The sequence below is a fragment of the Dermacentor albipictus genome, unplaced genomic scaffold, assembly GCF_038994185.2.
Source record: "Dermacentor albipictus isolate Rhodes 1998 colony unplaced genomic scaffold, USDA_Dalb.pri_finalv2 scaffold_14, whole genome shotgun sequence".
Classification (NCBI taxonomy): Eukaryota; Metazoa; Arthropoda; class Arachnida; order Ixodida; family Ixodidae; genus Dermacentor; species Dermacentor albipictus.
This window is the reverse complement of record NW_027225568.1, coordinates 8,687,279-8,702,292: the sequence shown is the minus strand read 5'-3', so window position 1 is coordinate 8,702,292 and position 15,014 is coordinate 8,687,279. Positions and strand designations below refer to the sequence as shown.

General features: G+C 48.9%; 1 protein-coding gene across 1 annotated transcript in view; it reads right to left on the bottom strand.

The window, feature by feature from the left end:
• The window catches only part of Loxl2 (Lysyl oxidase-like 2), a 158,625-nt gene that overhangs the window by 50,756 nt on the left and 92,855 nt on the right, over nucleotides 1–15,014 (bottom strand). The window contains exon 4 of the mRNA XM_065438715.2: nucleotides 219–401. Coding sequence (XP_065294787.1) covers nucleotides 219–401 — 183 coding nt within the window. The remainder of the gene's footprint in view (nucleotides 1–218; nucleotides 402–15,014) is intronic.

Genomic DNA, 15,014 nt, shown 5'->3' with positions numbered 1-15,014 from the left:
ACTAAAGCTATTCAACAAGGCTTTGGTTCATCCGTTATCGCGCGTGCGGCGATACATGACACTGGCGGGTCAAGCAGGTAAAAATCTCACGGATAAGGAATTGTGTGATTACGGACGGAGCGGGCGCTTTCTCGCCGAATCAACGCTCCATACGGCTTTGGATGCTGGAATGCCCATACATAACGACGTTTCCTGCTTTCTTGAGTTGTCCAGGTTACCTGTACGGCTGCGTCGGCGTAACCGAGTCCCAGCTGTCGGCAGACTGTCGCCGCTTCGAGCAGGCCCCAGCCGTCCCCGCATACGGTGCCCCATCCACGCTTGGGTATGTACACTTCGACGTGGCCCTCGTTGCGGGTCCTGCCGCCGACTAGCCGCAACTTCACGCTGCCCCGGCTGCGGCTCTGCGAGACAAGATGTGACCGCGTTCATGCCCCGACAGCAACCAGCGTGAAAGGAAAGAAATGGGGGAGCATTGCGTGCAGTGTGAAGTATTCGGTTGTGTCTCGTGGTCACCGATGGTCTTGAATTGAATTCTGGGGTATTCCGTGCCAAAACCACGATCTCATTATGAGGCACGCCGTAATGGGGGACTCCGGATTAATTTTGACCACCTCGCGATCATTAACGTGCGCGCAATGCAGGGGACACGGGAATTTTTGCATTGCGCCCCCATCGAAATCCGGCTGCCGCGGCCGGGATTTGATCCCGTGACCTCGTGCTTAGCAGCGCAACAAGAAGGCGCTAAAGGGCAAGATATAGTCCGGCGTAACGCGCGCGCGCGGCCACGCGCGTCGCGGTTAAGCGACGTCGGTGAAAAGCGCGCACTCTACAGTCCGGCGTCAAGGCGTAGCCGGCGTGCCCAGGCGCGCTTGGCGAGCACAACGCCGCCGGCGCGGTCATAGAGCGTGTTCTATTTCACGCGGCTGCCGCTAGACCAGAATGCACTGCGCGCTGCAGCGGCAGCGAGCAGAAGGCAGAATGGCGGCCTGCGGTGCGCGTACTGACGGTGCGGCTGTGGTTTTTTCAACATCCGTGCGGGATGACAGCGCGAGTGAGGACGCCTGCTTGAAGCGATTTGCAACCTTCCATGTGTATACGATGTGAAACGCATGGACTACCGCGACACAGAGCGCAAGAACAACGCGTGGGAAGCTATACGAAAGCAGTGTGGTCTCGCCACAGGTAAGCTGCATTTCGCAGCTCCTGTACTAGCTGGTGGTAGTCGCCGAGTTGAGGGTGCTTGTCGAATAGCTTTCGCATGTACATGCATCGTCCGCTTCCGTTTTTGACGTAGCCGAAATACTAGCAATATGAGTGCGATGTTCTGGCTGTCAGGCACGGCGGCCGCATTTCGATGGGGGCGAAATGCGAAAAACACCCGTGTGCTTAGATTTAGGTAGACGTTAAAGAACCCCAGGTCAGAAAGAAAGTGGTTTTCGCACGTAAAACCTTATGTTTTTTTTCTTTTCTGGCTGTCAGGACAAGTTAACGCCATCCCGCAAAAGTTTTCATTTTAGCGCACAAACAGCGCGCGGAACGAGAAGCGCGCGCGCTACCCGAACGGCGAGGGTATATATAAGACGCGCATGCGCCATGTACACAGCTGTTCGCCGCGGCGGTGAAGTTGCGCTCCCGAACGCACAGATGGCGCCAGCCTCGAGCTGCGCGCGCACGCCGAACTCTAGAGGAAGCAAATTTCTTGCACCCCTGGCGTCGCTAGCGCAGCGTATCCGACTTCAACTGCCGCGGCCTGGCGCGCCTAGAACGCCGGACTATATCTTGGCCTTAAGCCACCACGGCGGGTGATATCGTCACCGATAGCAGTGCACTAATATCAAGAGGGTGTTGTGTGGAAGATAGATGGACGTTAAAGGAAGGAAGGGTAGGGAGGTTAAGTGGGCTTGGTCCAGTTTTCTACGCGTTTGTAGGAGAACTGTTAGGGCGGCATTTTTCGAAAGCCGTAATTTCGCCGTGTACGTGACCAGCCGCGCGCGAGTACATTCTAGCACGGTACCTTTTTATGGTAACCTGTAATCACGAGTAACTTATAAAATAAAGGTTACATGCAAAATATGTTGATGTTTTAATTAAATGTTGTTACGTATAGATATATCTATAGGTTACGAGAGTCGAAATTGACGGATTTAAAGGGTAATTCAGCGCAAAGCGCCTTGTAACCTTTAGATTTTAACTTCTAAAGAACACTGCAGCGCATCGGTGAGGAGACCTACAAAATGGATTGGACGTTTACTGATAAATGTATCCTAATGTGTTCGTGTTCTACATTTATGATCTGGTTATTACAAACGTAGGACTTCCGCAGTTCGGGCTGCATTCGGTCCTAATTTCTGTCAGCCAAGCAGTTACATTTTTCACGATATAAAAACAAAAATTAAATATTGCACGATCGCACTTGCAAGTTCATCTCCGCGCTATTCTTCGACGACCCTCCATACTTGGCGCACAGCTTTATTTGAAGTATCAGCAACGAAGACTGTGTCTTCGAATGATGTGGCGTGCACTGCCTACCGAAACCGAGCGGTCGAACGTCACGGAAGCCCCCTGCTCTCGAACGTATTCTAGCCACCATGAGACAGGCATGGAACATCGGTATTTCAACACGAGAAACAAAAGCGGGCGAGTTTCTTACAAGGTGAGAAAGAGCAGTAGAAGAAAAGCACACGAACGCGATGGGTCTTTCAGCAAAATGTTGTTGAAAACATTGGATGGTTCTATCACATATATCAATGTAATTCAACTTGTCTGCTAAAATGTCCCTGTGCAGAACATTTCAGTTGTCTGCATACATTTTCTGCCTTTAACCGGGTTCGTTTCATGCCCTGCACTGCCTTGATGCTGTCAACCAAAAATTTCCCATGCTTCAACCATAAGCGCTCAACTTGAGTTTAAAGGGAAGCTGAAACACTTTTCGAAAAAAATGAGTTCTCTGTGGCATTGTACAGTTTTGAGTCCCCTGAACACGAATATCTCGTTCAAAAAGGGCGGAAACAAACGCAAGCGGCTGTTTTTTCATGAAAACGCGCACCAGCGCCTCAGGGTATCGCGCGAACGCCGCTGTGGCCCGTGATTGGTCGGAGCCGCTGTGACGTCAGTGGCGGTTTGAGAGCGTAGCATGCTGTTCTGTTCTGGCTGCATAGCTGAGTTGTAAGCATTATGGAGCGTTCTAGCTGTCTCGGACAGCTTGTATTTTCGCTGTACATGTTCGAACTGACAGCCGATACGGAAAACGATGGCGGCAACGGCGGCAACGATGATGTTGAGTGTGCCAAGAGCGATGTGTACACCTTCTCGCGCGCTGGAAATCTTAGCTGTTACGTATGCTTTTTTTTTTCATGTAGCTGCACGTTCCAATGACGGGAGAAAAAATGCGCTAAAGTGTCACTGGGAACTTGCTGCTGGAAGAATGCCGAAGCACTAACTTCTCATTAGATTGTAAACACGAGTACAATTCCGCGATGTCAAGCACCTTGCCGCTGCTTGTCTGAAGTCCCGTGGTTTTCTGAGCGTTGATACACGATCGCGAACATAAGTGCCGCGTTTCGAAGCGCTGACATGCAGTGCTGCGAGGTACAGTCATGGAAGTTGCTTATCATACACATCCAGATCGAGATGGTCAGGGGGATTATATGTGCAATATTCAGAATATGGTTCGACGACTTTGCGATTGTGGCTCGATCAAGAATCGGTATGCGCGCTCCATGATAGTGTTGACATAAAGATATTAGGCAGTTTTAGCACCGCCGTGTGGTAAACATGATAACTGCAACCGTACGTCGAATGTCACTAGGCAAGCCTATACTCCATTTCATACCTCAGGTGCAACGCTGTGGAAGCTACGCACGAAGTCCGGTTACCAAAATTTATTACTGCGCGCGTTTCCGTCTATCGTTCGCAGCGTGCCAGCGGCATTTGCTCGCGCGAGCATGCACGTGAAGCTGCCGCGACGGGCTGCAATTAAAGAATGCCGAAAAGAAAATTGATTTAAAAGAACGTGTTAGCAGCCAATTGTTTCTATGGGTAAATTCTTTTTTTTTTTCATTCAGAACTGAGCGTATATATGAAAATTTTTCTCAAAAATTGGGTCAACAAACACCGAACTTTTTCTAAACGCGAACGCAGCCACTGCAAGAAGTATCTCAAGCCTCCACAGCGTTGCACCTGATGTATGAAACGGAGTATAGCAACGCTAGCAATAACGCGTTTCCGCATTTGTCGTAAGGCTATCCGGCTATCGCGGAAATGGTCCGAGCACAGCACAGTTGATTTCGTCGGCACGAACTTATCTCTCCTCACCGCACTGCGCTGCAAGCTTCTTGTCCTTCGGGAACCTGTGAAACACCACATCGTCTCGCCCGCGTGTGTTCGCGCAGCCGAATGCTGCACAGAACGAGGGCATGTTGGGCGCCCTTGGCTGTAGGCACTCACGCAGCACAGAAGGAAAGAACAGTTTACGAAAATCGCAAAACAAACGTGAGCGGCGGCGGCGGCAAATCTCTCGTAGCGTCGTTCAGTAAAGCGCAGGACGGAAAGAGGCATGCCAGCGCATGCCAGCACGCCGGTCCGGCAGCTCCGTCCCCGCCAGTGACGTCACTCTCGCCGGTTCTCTCTTCTGGCAACCACCTCACCCGGCGCTCCGTGAAGCGATGGGGGCGTGTCCGCGGGGGTGATTTAGAAAGCGATTTCCGCCCCTTATATTAACAAAACGAAGAAAAACATTTCGGAACCGTAAACTATTAGGTCTGTTCTTCCCAATCCTAGCAATTCATGGAAATTGAAAACCGTTTCAGCTTCCCTTTAATAGTCAGCGTGCAAGAAGCGCGTGCCTAAGAAAACCATGCCGACACGTGGTACCAGCTAGGCAGCGTGCGTACATAAGTATAAACGCGGGGTGAGTGAGCTGGGGATGCGGTACGCGCTATGCGACCGGCGCGGAAATAGACAACCTAGATGTCGGCGAACCATTCTGCATTGCACGTAGGATGCTTTCTAATAAAACTTGTAGCAACTGATTCCACTGCCAGCTTTCTTTGTGCGTTTTAAGCTGTTCCGAAGATTGGCACTACCATGACAGCAAACTTAAAGGGACACTAAAGGTTACCAGAAACTCAAGTTAAAGTGGTAGAGCAATGTTCTAGAACGTCTAAGGCGTCAATTTAATCGCGAACAGAGCTTTAGTAACCGAGAAATTGAGGTAAATGCATGACACGATTTGAGACCCCCCAGCGACATTCCGGTACTAGCCCGATCAGGCCCCGTACACTCTCAAATACAACAAATGGCCACAGAGGGCGAAAAATCAATCGAGGCGCGTTTCAGCGTAAGCGCGCAAGTGGAGCTACTGTAATTTGGTCGAATACTTTAATTTGTGCTTTCTCTGCTAGGGGCGCTGAACATGCTGATTTTTTTTACTTTACACAAACCATTGACATAAACAATCGAGGCGTCTAAGGATGTTTTGTTACCTCAGGCAAATAGGCAGTTGATTTTTTTTTAATTTGATTGTTGAAGCTGCTTTTTAGTCATAGCGTCAAGGTTTTTGTACTTGATTAATCACCGACAGCCGACAGCCTATTGGTATCGATGTGTTTCCTGGCCGTTGGCGTTCGAATACTGCGGCGGTAAAACCGGTAAAACATTTTCGAAAGCATGCTGGTTTCGTCTGCGAGTCATTACATTGACTTGCTGTAAAGAGGTCTACTCTTGGCAAAAAATAGTGCCTCATTTTGTTTAGGCGTTGATTATCATAATGAATGCGGCGGAGGTTGAGGGAGTACGCTTGAAGGTACGTTTTTATGCCGCTGATCTCCATAACACCGTGAGTACGCAAACCGATGTCACAGAACACCCGATGCATCATTATTGTGTGTTCTCCGTCATCGCTTGTTTGCTGTACGCCTACTAATTCTTCATTTCTTCAAGTGTTGTACCCTCCTTTTGTTCTTGTTCTCTTGTGCTTCATTTACAGTATGTCGTTCCGTCAGCTGTAATGCGCATTTGCAAAACCAATACGTTTGATAAGAGGCAGTGGTTATCATAATTTCACTACACATGTATTAAGCTGGCACATATGGTTCAGATACAGATGCCTGTATGCGGACTTGCACGACGTTGATGCGGAGATTAGGATAATTATGACGCCCGTAAGGAAGAGGCAGCTGACGGCCGTAAGCTGTTGCGTTCTTTCGGCCAAACTACCCGGCCTGGTAGTGCTGTAAAGATGCTGTATAAAAGTGACACGCGGTGATAGGGAAATTATTATACTTAGCAGCCGACCGTACGTTTTGTAGCTTCGGTCTTCTTTCTTGTGCGTTTGTGCTACCCTTATTAATGAGCCATTTCTTGATTATGTTCTTGACTATGTAACCGCGTTTGTGTGGATGCGTAGACGTGTGCTTTCTATTTGTACTTGTAAAATGCAAATAAAATATTTTCAGGCTTACTCAATCTTTGGTGTCATGTGCGTTTATTCCAGTCTAGGCCATCGTGTCACCTGGAAACCGCATTCTGTCAGTAGCCCTACACGAAATGCAACAGCTGGAGCGCGGCGGCACAACTCGGGGTAACGGCGGCGTAATAAACGAAAAACCGCTCGGGATGCCCTTAAAAGTCAGTTCAGAGTGTGCCTTAACTCGATATGACTCAGCGCTACATGTATTCTGCTGCGCCTCGATCGCGCTCCCGCCAGTTTGGTTGCTGTGTGGCAAACGTAGCGCCTACATATACACATAGGCGCTACGTTTGCCACACAGCAACCAAACTGGCGGGAGCACGATCGAGGCGCAGAAGCCAGAAACCCAGTAAAACCACAGAACACCTGGTAAAGCGTGTGCAAAACCCCGTTTCCGTTTCCTGTTGTACAGCGCCACCGGTGGTCGCATACTTTAGTTCACGACGCCACCGCTACGCTTATTTCCGTAGCACTGTGGAAGGTACAGTTTCCCTTCTCTAAGTTTGTATAGGTGTTCTGTGGCCCGATGGCGAAAGGACTCCTCATAATTTGTGTTACTAATACTCAACTACTCGTATTAAAAATATCATTTCATTCGATTATAAGACGGAAAAAAATGCTACTTGTCTACGTCTATTTGATTCTAAGAAAAAATAACATTTTGACGTTACCCTTCAGTAATATGGGTGTTCGAAAGGTTTCGTTTTCGCTCGACTCTGCGCGCTCGACTCTGCGCCGCGCACGCTTTGGAGTTTCAGTACTTTCGTTATCGCGTCGTGCTGTGAGGGTTCTGCTGACTCGCGAAACTTTTATTTCGAGCAAGCAGTGAGAATGCCACGTCCTTGTGATGTCGTGGGAAGCCCTCGTTGCTTTCCCGCTCCGGAGAGCCGGTGTCGAGGCCGCCGTCGTAGTACGCAACGACGCCGGCAGTGCGAGCCCTCAGCAGCAGGTCGCGCTCGTCGGTGCTCAAATCGCTGAAGTTGAGCCCACCATCGCGAGCCAATCTGTCGGTGTCAGGGTCCATTGCGACGAGCGTCGAAGTTTGCGTTATAGAATGAAGTACCAGCTTATGGGCGTCCTGCGCTGGAGTTTGAGGTATAGTAGCGGCGCCTGGTGGCGGTGCGGGAAACGACATCTGGGTCATGCCAGCTTGGGTCGTATTGAGCGCTGGCTGTGGCGAAGCACGTTTCTAGGCCGAGTATTGCGTCGATTCGCACTTTTTTATGCCCTGTTGCGAGTGCGAAAAGGCTCACAGACCACACCGACCACGCTGCGAGCTCGCCGCAGCCTATAGTTTAACAAAAACGGACTCTCCGTGTGCCGTGGGACGTAATGTGGGACGTAATTCGTTTCTCCTTCCGCTAGCTCCCGCTTTCGCTCTGCCGCTCTACTGTCGGCTCTGTCTTGGCTCTGTTTCTGGCCGCGCGTTTGCGTTTTGCGCAGAAAAGCCGTAGCGCCGTCTGCGGACGCCGTTCTACTCACCGATGGCGCAACGTCATTATGAGACGATGATGTCAGTACTCCTCGATCGGAGGGCGGGCGATTTGAACTGCGCTAGAGGTACGCGGACGCTTCAGAACGCATTTTCTCTTAAAATAAGTCTCTCCTTGGCACGAAACAAGCGTTTCGAGGTTTCTGTGATGGTATTTCAACAGTCCACGTTGACTTAATAGTAACCTTTAGTGTCCCTTTAAGTTACAGCAGACACGAAACGCGCCAAACGTTTAGTGAAATCAACAGGATGCCGCTACACTCACATAAAAGCAAGCCCCGTCCTCTCCGTTGTCTTTTTAGGAGACATAGAAAGATGAAAAGAGCGTTAAATAGGTCAAGCCGCCAACTGAGAAATGAAATCTTTGTCGCTGTCCAAACACAAAATGCTTCCACCATCACACCAACAACATCACTGGCACCTTTGACATTTACTTCTGTAATTCATTGCTTGTTTTCGTTTTTTTTTTCACTTTCGCTTTGCCTCTAAGCGCTTCTTTCTAACATGGCGGAAGCGAGCAGGCATCAGCCACTCTGGAGTGTGGACATCGACCGTGCTATCATCTCTCCTCCTTGGTCCAATCGAGATAACTCGAGTTGCACGTTGGGAAGCTTTTAAGCGGGAGCGGGAGGCTTGGAGCCGGCGGCAGGGTTGCCAGATTTGGCTACTTTGCGCCAAATTGGCTACTTGTTGAGGCTGTTGGCGGAGGAAAGAATGCCTTGGCTGCTTGGCTACTTTTTTGGCTACTTTTGAAATCGCTTGCCTATTGTAAAATTTGTGTAGAAACTTGTGTAGCTCATATTATGCAGCAACATTAGCAAATATTTAGGCCAATGCACGACGCGACACTTCAAATCTTTTCAAGCTGGTCCATCACCATCGTCAATCTGACTCGGGCGCTTTCATTTCATGCAAAGGATTTCGCACTAGTGACGTCACAGCGTGTTTCATATTCGCATTGACGTTCCGCGTCAGGCCTTCCGCACATTGGGTTTCTTCGATTTTCGGAGTTCTGGCAGCCCGCTGGCAGCCAGCTAGCGCCGGTCCTGGTGGGAAGTCAACGTGAGGTGGGATCCTAAGACAACCCGAAGCTGTCCGAAGTTTGCAAAATTGAACACTTGGACAGCTGGCCGCCTGATAAACGTAAACATGCAACCAGCATGTCAGCGTCCGGTCTGGCCGGCGCGCTCGCGGCGTAGTCGGTCCATTTATGTGTTCAAAGCTTGAAAATGTACAGCTGTATTCGGGAAAACGATCACTTTTGCGAGATTTCGCGGGACTGGGCATCTCACTTTGCAGAGCGTAACAAAAGGCCTGCGACGTGTCCGATGCCAAGACGCAAAATCGCACGTAAATAATCACGAAAGCGATCGCTCGAGAATGCCTCGAGCTTTTACATTCTTCGAGAAATGTGTGTCGAGATTAACTCAAACGTTTACACCTGAACTGGAGCTGTGATTTTCTGATTTGTGATAATATTCTAGTCATATTACATGCTGATCAAAGTGCTCTTACCTGTAGTCATTTATACACGTTTCATAATATTTTTGTATGTTCCTACATTTACTAAAAGCAGCTTAAGTGTTGGCTGTGATAATGTCTTCAGAGTTGCATAATAAATGAAAATGCAACGCTTTCCCATAACGTGGCTACTTTTTGGCTACATTTCTGTATGTGGCCAAAGTTGGCTATTTTCTGGCTACTTTCCGAGATTTTTTGGCTACTTTTCACATTTTGGACCTGGCAACCCTGGCCGGCGGGAGTGGTTAGCGCGCTGTCGTCCTGTCATTGTTATGGGGAACCAGCGCTGGAGTTTTCACGGCGCCTGCAGCGCCGCCCTGGTGGTCAGAACGTGCACAATGCAGCCTCCCCCGCGGACGAAAATTGCGTTGCGTGCCCTTAAAGTCGAAGGAAAACAAATGGGCGCCGACGATACTGTTGCGTATACAAGTGCCACAACTAAGTCGGGATGAGATATAGGATGTATCCTTCTGCGTCTTTCCATCTAAACCCTACGAACAAGAACGGAGGCGGCGTTGGATCCAAGCAGTCAGGCGAGCGGAGTAAGCTCCCGTCTTATCGCCCTGTCAAGCGGTGTCGGGCTGGTTTCTAAATCAAATTTCGCGTGTATCCCTGGTTTATTCGATAGTGAAGATGGTCAGCCATGGCAGACAGTACCAAACAGCAGAATCTGCAGTCGGTATTTCGTCGGAAACAAAATGAGCAGTAGCATGCACCATCCGGCATATGTACCATTTTTCCTTCGCAATGCCACCGCCAAGCCCCTTCCAACGCCACCGCACCAAGTGAACGATACGAAAGGTAAAAATTATCCATTCATTGCCAAGAATTATGTGGGAGGGAAGCTGCCTTGTAATACGAGTTGTATGCGCATAGGGCCGGTGCACGCGCGACTAAGCCGCCTATGTGTTTATAGAAATGCGCATTCGGATGAGGACTCGGCGCTGAGATGCATCCGGCAAATTTATGTAACTAGTGCTAAATGTAGCCAGGATTGTTAGGATCAAGCAGCGGAGCACTCAAACCTTTGCTTGCGCGAGTCAGCTGATGCGATAAAGCTTTCTTCTCCATTTACTGCTGTGGCGAAGTAACATCAGAATTTTTTATGTCTAGCCAGATAAATATGGAATATCTTCAGGCCAACTAATACTTACGAAACCATAGCGGAGCACGACCGGAGCCATAACTGCTAGATTTGCGAGGCAGGCAGCCACGCAAGCATGGCATCGATACACGACGCAACCGTTAAAGAAACACACGTGCTCGCCGCGACGCACTGTGAAAAATATTTAAAGCTTAAAAAGCTTCTTTCGTCATTTCTTCACTTGATGGCGCTAGCTTCTTTACAAAAACTCCACTTCAAGCGGCGCGAAAACGGAAACATACGAACTATAATACGGCTGCGTATGTGTGTGTCGTCTGGTTGTGTGGCTGAAATATGCCGCGTTTCGTCGCCAGGGCGGCGTGCAACGCACTCTTTTCGACGCGCCGCCTATCCAGAGCTGGTTCCCCATAGTTGTAGTTCTGATCTCACCAGATGGCCATTATGTTTGACTTGTTTGGATACCATCCGATCACCATTGTCTGCTGCCCCCACTTGTAGCCTGCAGTAGTTATTACCGCTTCTACTGGGAACTTGCGCCATCCGCTGCACCCTCATGCCTTTGTGCAGCAAAGACCTTTTCGGTGTGTTGCGCGCTCGCTGCAACGAGCCGGGTTGTGACTGCAAGCGATACACTATTCGGCGCCTGTCGGAAAATGACAACCTGGTGAGGTGTGACTATTGTTACCACGTCCCAAATGCGCACGCAAAAATATGTGACCTCGGTAAGCAGCACTTTTGCTTTTAAAGGGCCCCTGAAACGGTTCGGACAAATTTTGTAGGCGCGTAGGGTACAGCCTAAGTAGAACATTCGCACCACAATTTAAGTGAAGCGTTACGTATTAATGGAGCTGCAAGCGATTAGAAGTTACCCTCCTCCCTAGCTATGCTTTTCCTCCTCAACTCGCTCGCCGAGCGAGCGGCGCTAAGCTCCGCCTTCACTGGTTCAGCGTCACGATGCGACGTCACATCGTTCACTTCCGGTTGTTTAGGAGCACGCCCCCTCCCGCGCGAAACCTCTCCGCTAGCCGCTTGGCCGTCGACCGAGAGCTATCGAAGCAGCGTGCGTTGCGAGCATTCTGACGTAGCGCCGAACGTGTCCGGTACTCCGCTAAAAACAGGCAAGCTGGTCATTTCGGCAAATGACTGGAGGCATAAACTCAAGCTGATGAAGGAACTTTAGCGTAGACGTACGTGAGCAGCCTGATCGGTCTGCACGGTCCAGACACTTGCTGGCGCAGCGCTTAACCAGTCAAACAAAGCGCTAATATTTCTCTAACCAAGTGTAAAGCATTTTAAACATTTATAAATCAACGTGTTGATGATTACACTCCTGCGAAAAATACACACCAGCAGCAAAGAATACACTTCGTTGCTGCTACTGTGTATGGTTCAGCTCTGTGCCACCAGGTGGCTGCACCGTGCAGACCGTTCACATTTGCCCTTCTGCTCATCTCGTGGCTCATCCCGGCGCAGTCAAGCGGCCAGACCCTGTCCCCTTGCGCTTGCGTTTGCCCTAATACTGGACTCGCGGTTTGCAGGTCGCTAGGTTTGCAGTCCACAAGGCAACAAAGTCGAATCATAGTGCTCGCGAAAAGACTGAGACCGACTCTGACCGCGGAGCTCTCGACAAGCAGACGACACTTGCTGTGTGCCGGAAGTGCTGAAGTGTACTAAAAAACTATTCTTGTGTATTCTCTTTAAGTTATTTTCTTTTTACAAAAACAAAGTAACTAACATTCCAACTATTACGAGCATCATTTGTTCACCATAAAGTTGGAAAAATTATCGACCACGTGCCCTGGTCAGCCAATCAGATAGCTCGCCCATGTGACGTAATATGGGTTATTTGCATCATATGGGTAGGGGCGGCTTAAAATTCCGCCGAGCAGTGCGCTGCGATCGGCAGCGATGTGTATTTTTAAAACCTTATAATAAATTACACGCTTTACGCAGAGCACTTAGATGCATCAATTAATGATCAGAAGAACCTGCTCTAACGACTCAGTACGTTTGTAGAAAATCGCCAAAATCGTTTCAGGGTCCCTTTAATTATTTTTAGGTGGATAGTACGTGAATGCTTTACAGTTCGCAATTCAACGTTTGACATAGTACATGCTCTCGCTGCGCGTAAGTGTTTCTGAAAGAAGTGATTGTTGACATATTTGCTTCTTTATGCTCTTCGGTTAACTTTGAGCTAAATTCGATGTTGTCATTTTGTGGATATATTGGATTTGACCTTTCTCAAATATTGAGCTTTTCGGCGGGATGAGTCGTGTGAGTGCAACTTAATGACCTCAACAATACGTTTCTTGTACTGGCACCATGCTTTCGGCTGATGTAGTTGACAGAAATCGTTCAGTATTGTACAACTCGCCGCGCGGACCCTCCGTTAGCCATGCTGTGCTGGTGGTGTCTGACTGCCCGCACCCTGACCTGCAGGCAATCTCCGGTGTGTGCAGAGGTCGGGAAAGCCGACGTGGCTCGTGGTTGCATTTCCGCTTTCTTTCGGTGCGCGTAGTGCTGGAGGTCGCGTAATCTCAAAAGTTCGGAGACGCGTTGAAGTGTGCAACAAAAGAAACTTTCGCTCCCCTCTGCGTTCTTCGAGCCAACTTGATAGCGATTGTTCGCGGTCGTCGAGTGAGATATGTTCATATATGCCTGTGCTCGCGTGACACCATGGTTATTAGTAAGCTAATGTTTACTGTTACGGCAGGTAAAACTACGAACCTTAGTTTGAGTAGTGGTCTAATGCTTTGCTATCGATATTAGTGCTTCGCTTTCTGGGTGAAAATGCGTGTTTTATCTATTTTCTTTTACTCAAACGGGCCAAGAATTTAACATGGGAATCGGTGGTTAGCATTTACTAACTGCGAAGAATACACAATTCTCTTTTTACCGCAACGTCACCCCTTCTCTTACATCTGACATTCAAATTTCGCACAATGATATATAATTATATACAGCGTTGTTCCGGAGAATACATGTTGTATAGCTTTCGCACGAATTTTGCGTATGTTCGCGTCTTTTTTTTTTTTTGCCAAGAGCTCTGCAATGCGCTCTGCATTACTTTGTGAACACTGATGGTGTTCTTTCGTTGCGTCTATACTTGCAGAAGCGAACAATGCAGCCGAGGCAAAGGTGCAATGCAATGTGCCAGGCACCGTGTTAGGGGCCTCAGCGTCAGATTAAACCATGGAAGCTTGCACGTCTAGTCTCTCCTCAGTGCAATATGGTTAGTATAATGTGCAATGTTAGCCAAAGCTTTTTTTGATTGCCTATAGTGTATCAAATATTTTAAAGCGAAGCTTTCTTTGCCACTTCTCTCCACTTTTCCACTGCTGCAGCAGTCGCTGACCTGCACGCCGCGTCGGGGAGTGGTTGAGTACGTAATGTATATAATGCACGCAATGTACGAGAAATTACATTGTACGTGTGCATAGTACGCGGGAGCGGCGTCGCCACAATGCCCTCTGGAGCTCTTTAGTCGTTGTCACAGTGCCCTCTGGAACTCCTCGGCCATTGACACAATGTCCTCTGGAGGGCTGTAATTACGCATTAGCCTGCGGTATAAGCATTGTGGAAGCTGCAGTGCTTTTGTACTCACATGCAAATTTCCAGAAGGGAGATAGTCGATGGAAAGAGAATACAGAGAATGCGTAAAGCCAACGCCCTGACCAAACGGATCAATAATAGCTGCTATTCGCTCGTGGCGCCTTGCATACATAGTATGATCGCAGGAGAATAGAAAGACGCCACCAGAAAGCATGCTTCATCGGGGTCGCTTAAATAAAAGAAACGTCGCTACTAGACATGGCAACAGTTGCGATGAAACTGTAAAAATGTTAGTTTAAGAATGAAACGGCACGTTTCTGCTATTTCTGAAAAATAAACACCCTGCAAGTTTGTACATGATGATAACTGATGCAGGCGTGCAGATGCAAAGCTGCACTCAGTACCGCAGCGTCAAGACGACAACACGCAAACGGCTGTCGAGCAAATAAACATTTCAGCCACGATGCCATGCGCCCGTGTGAGGAATGGCAGTGCTAAATCCCTTGCAGCATACGGACAATGGCGCACAACAATGCCTCGAACAAACACGCCTCGCTGTTTGGTGTACTACGTAGGCAAACACAAGTGGTGCACGTAAGGTAACATTTAACATCGCATCACGATTGTCGTAGGCCGTCATCATCACCGCCAAATATTGCCACTGAACGCAAACAGCACAGAAAGCTTTGCTTACATCGATTCCCGGAGTGCGTGGGATCTATATATTTTCTTTTTCTTTTTGCTTTAGAGAAGACTGTCCCAGTAGCTGCCTCCATAGAAAACGAGTCGGTCTGCATGCCTGTGCAAGAATCAGCCTGGCTGCTCTAGAGGTAAATGCATAGCGCATACAGGAAAGAATTGGCTTCATTGGGTGC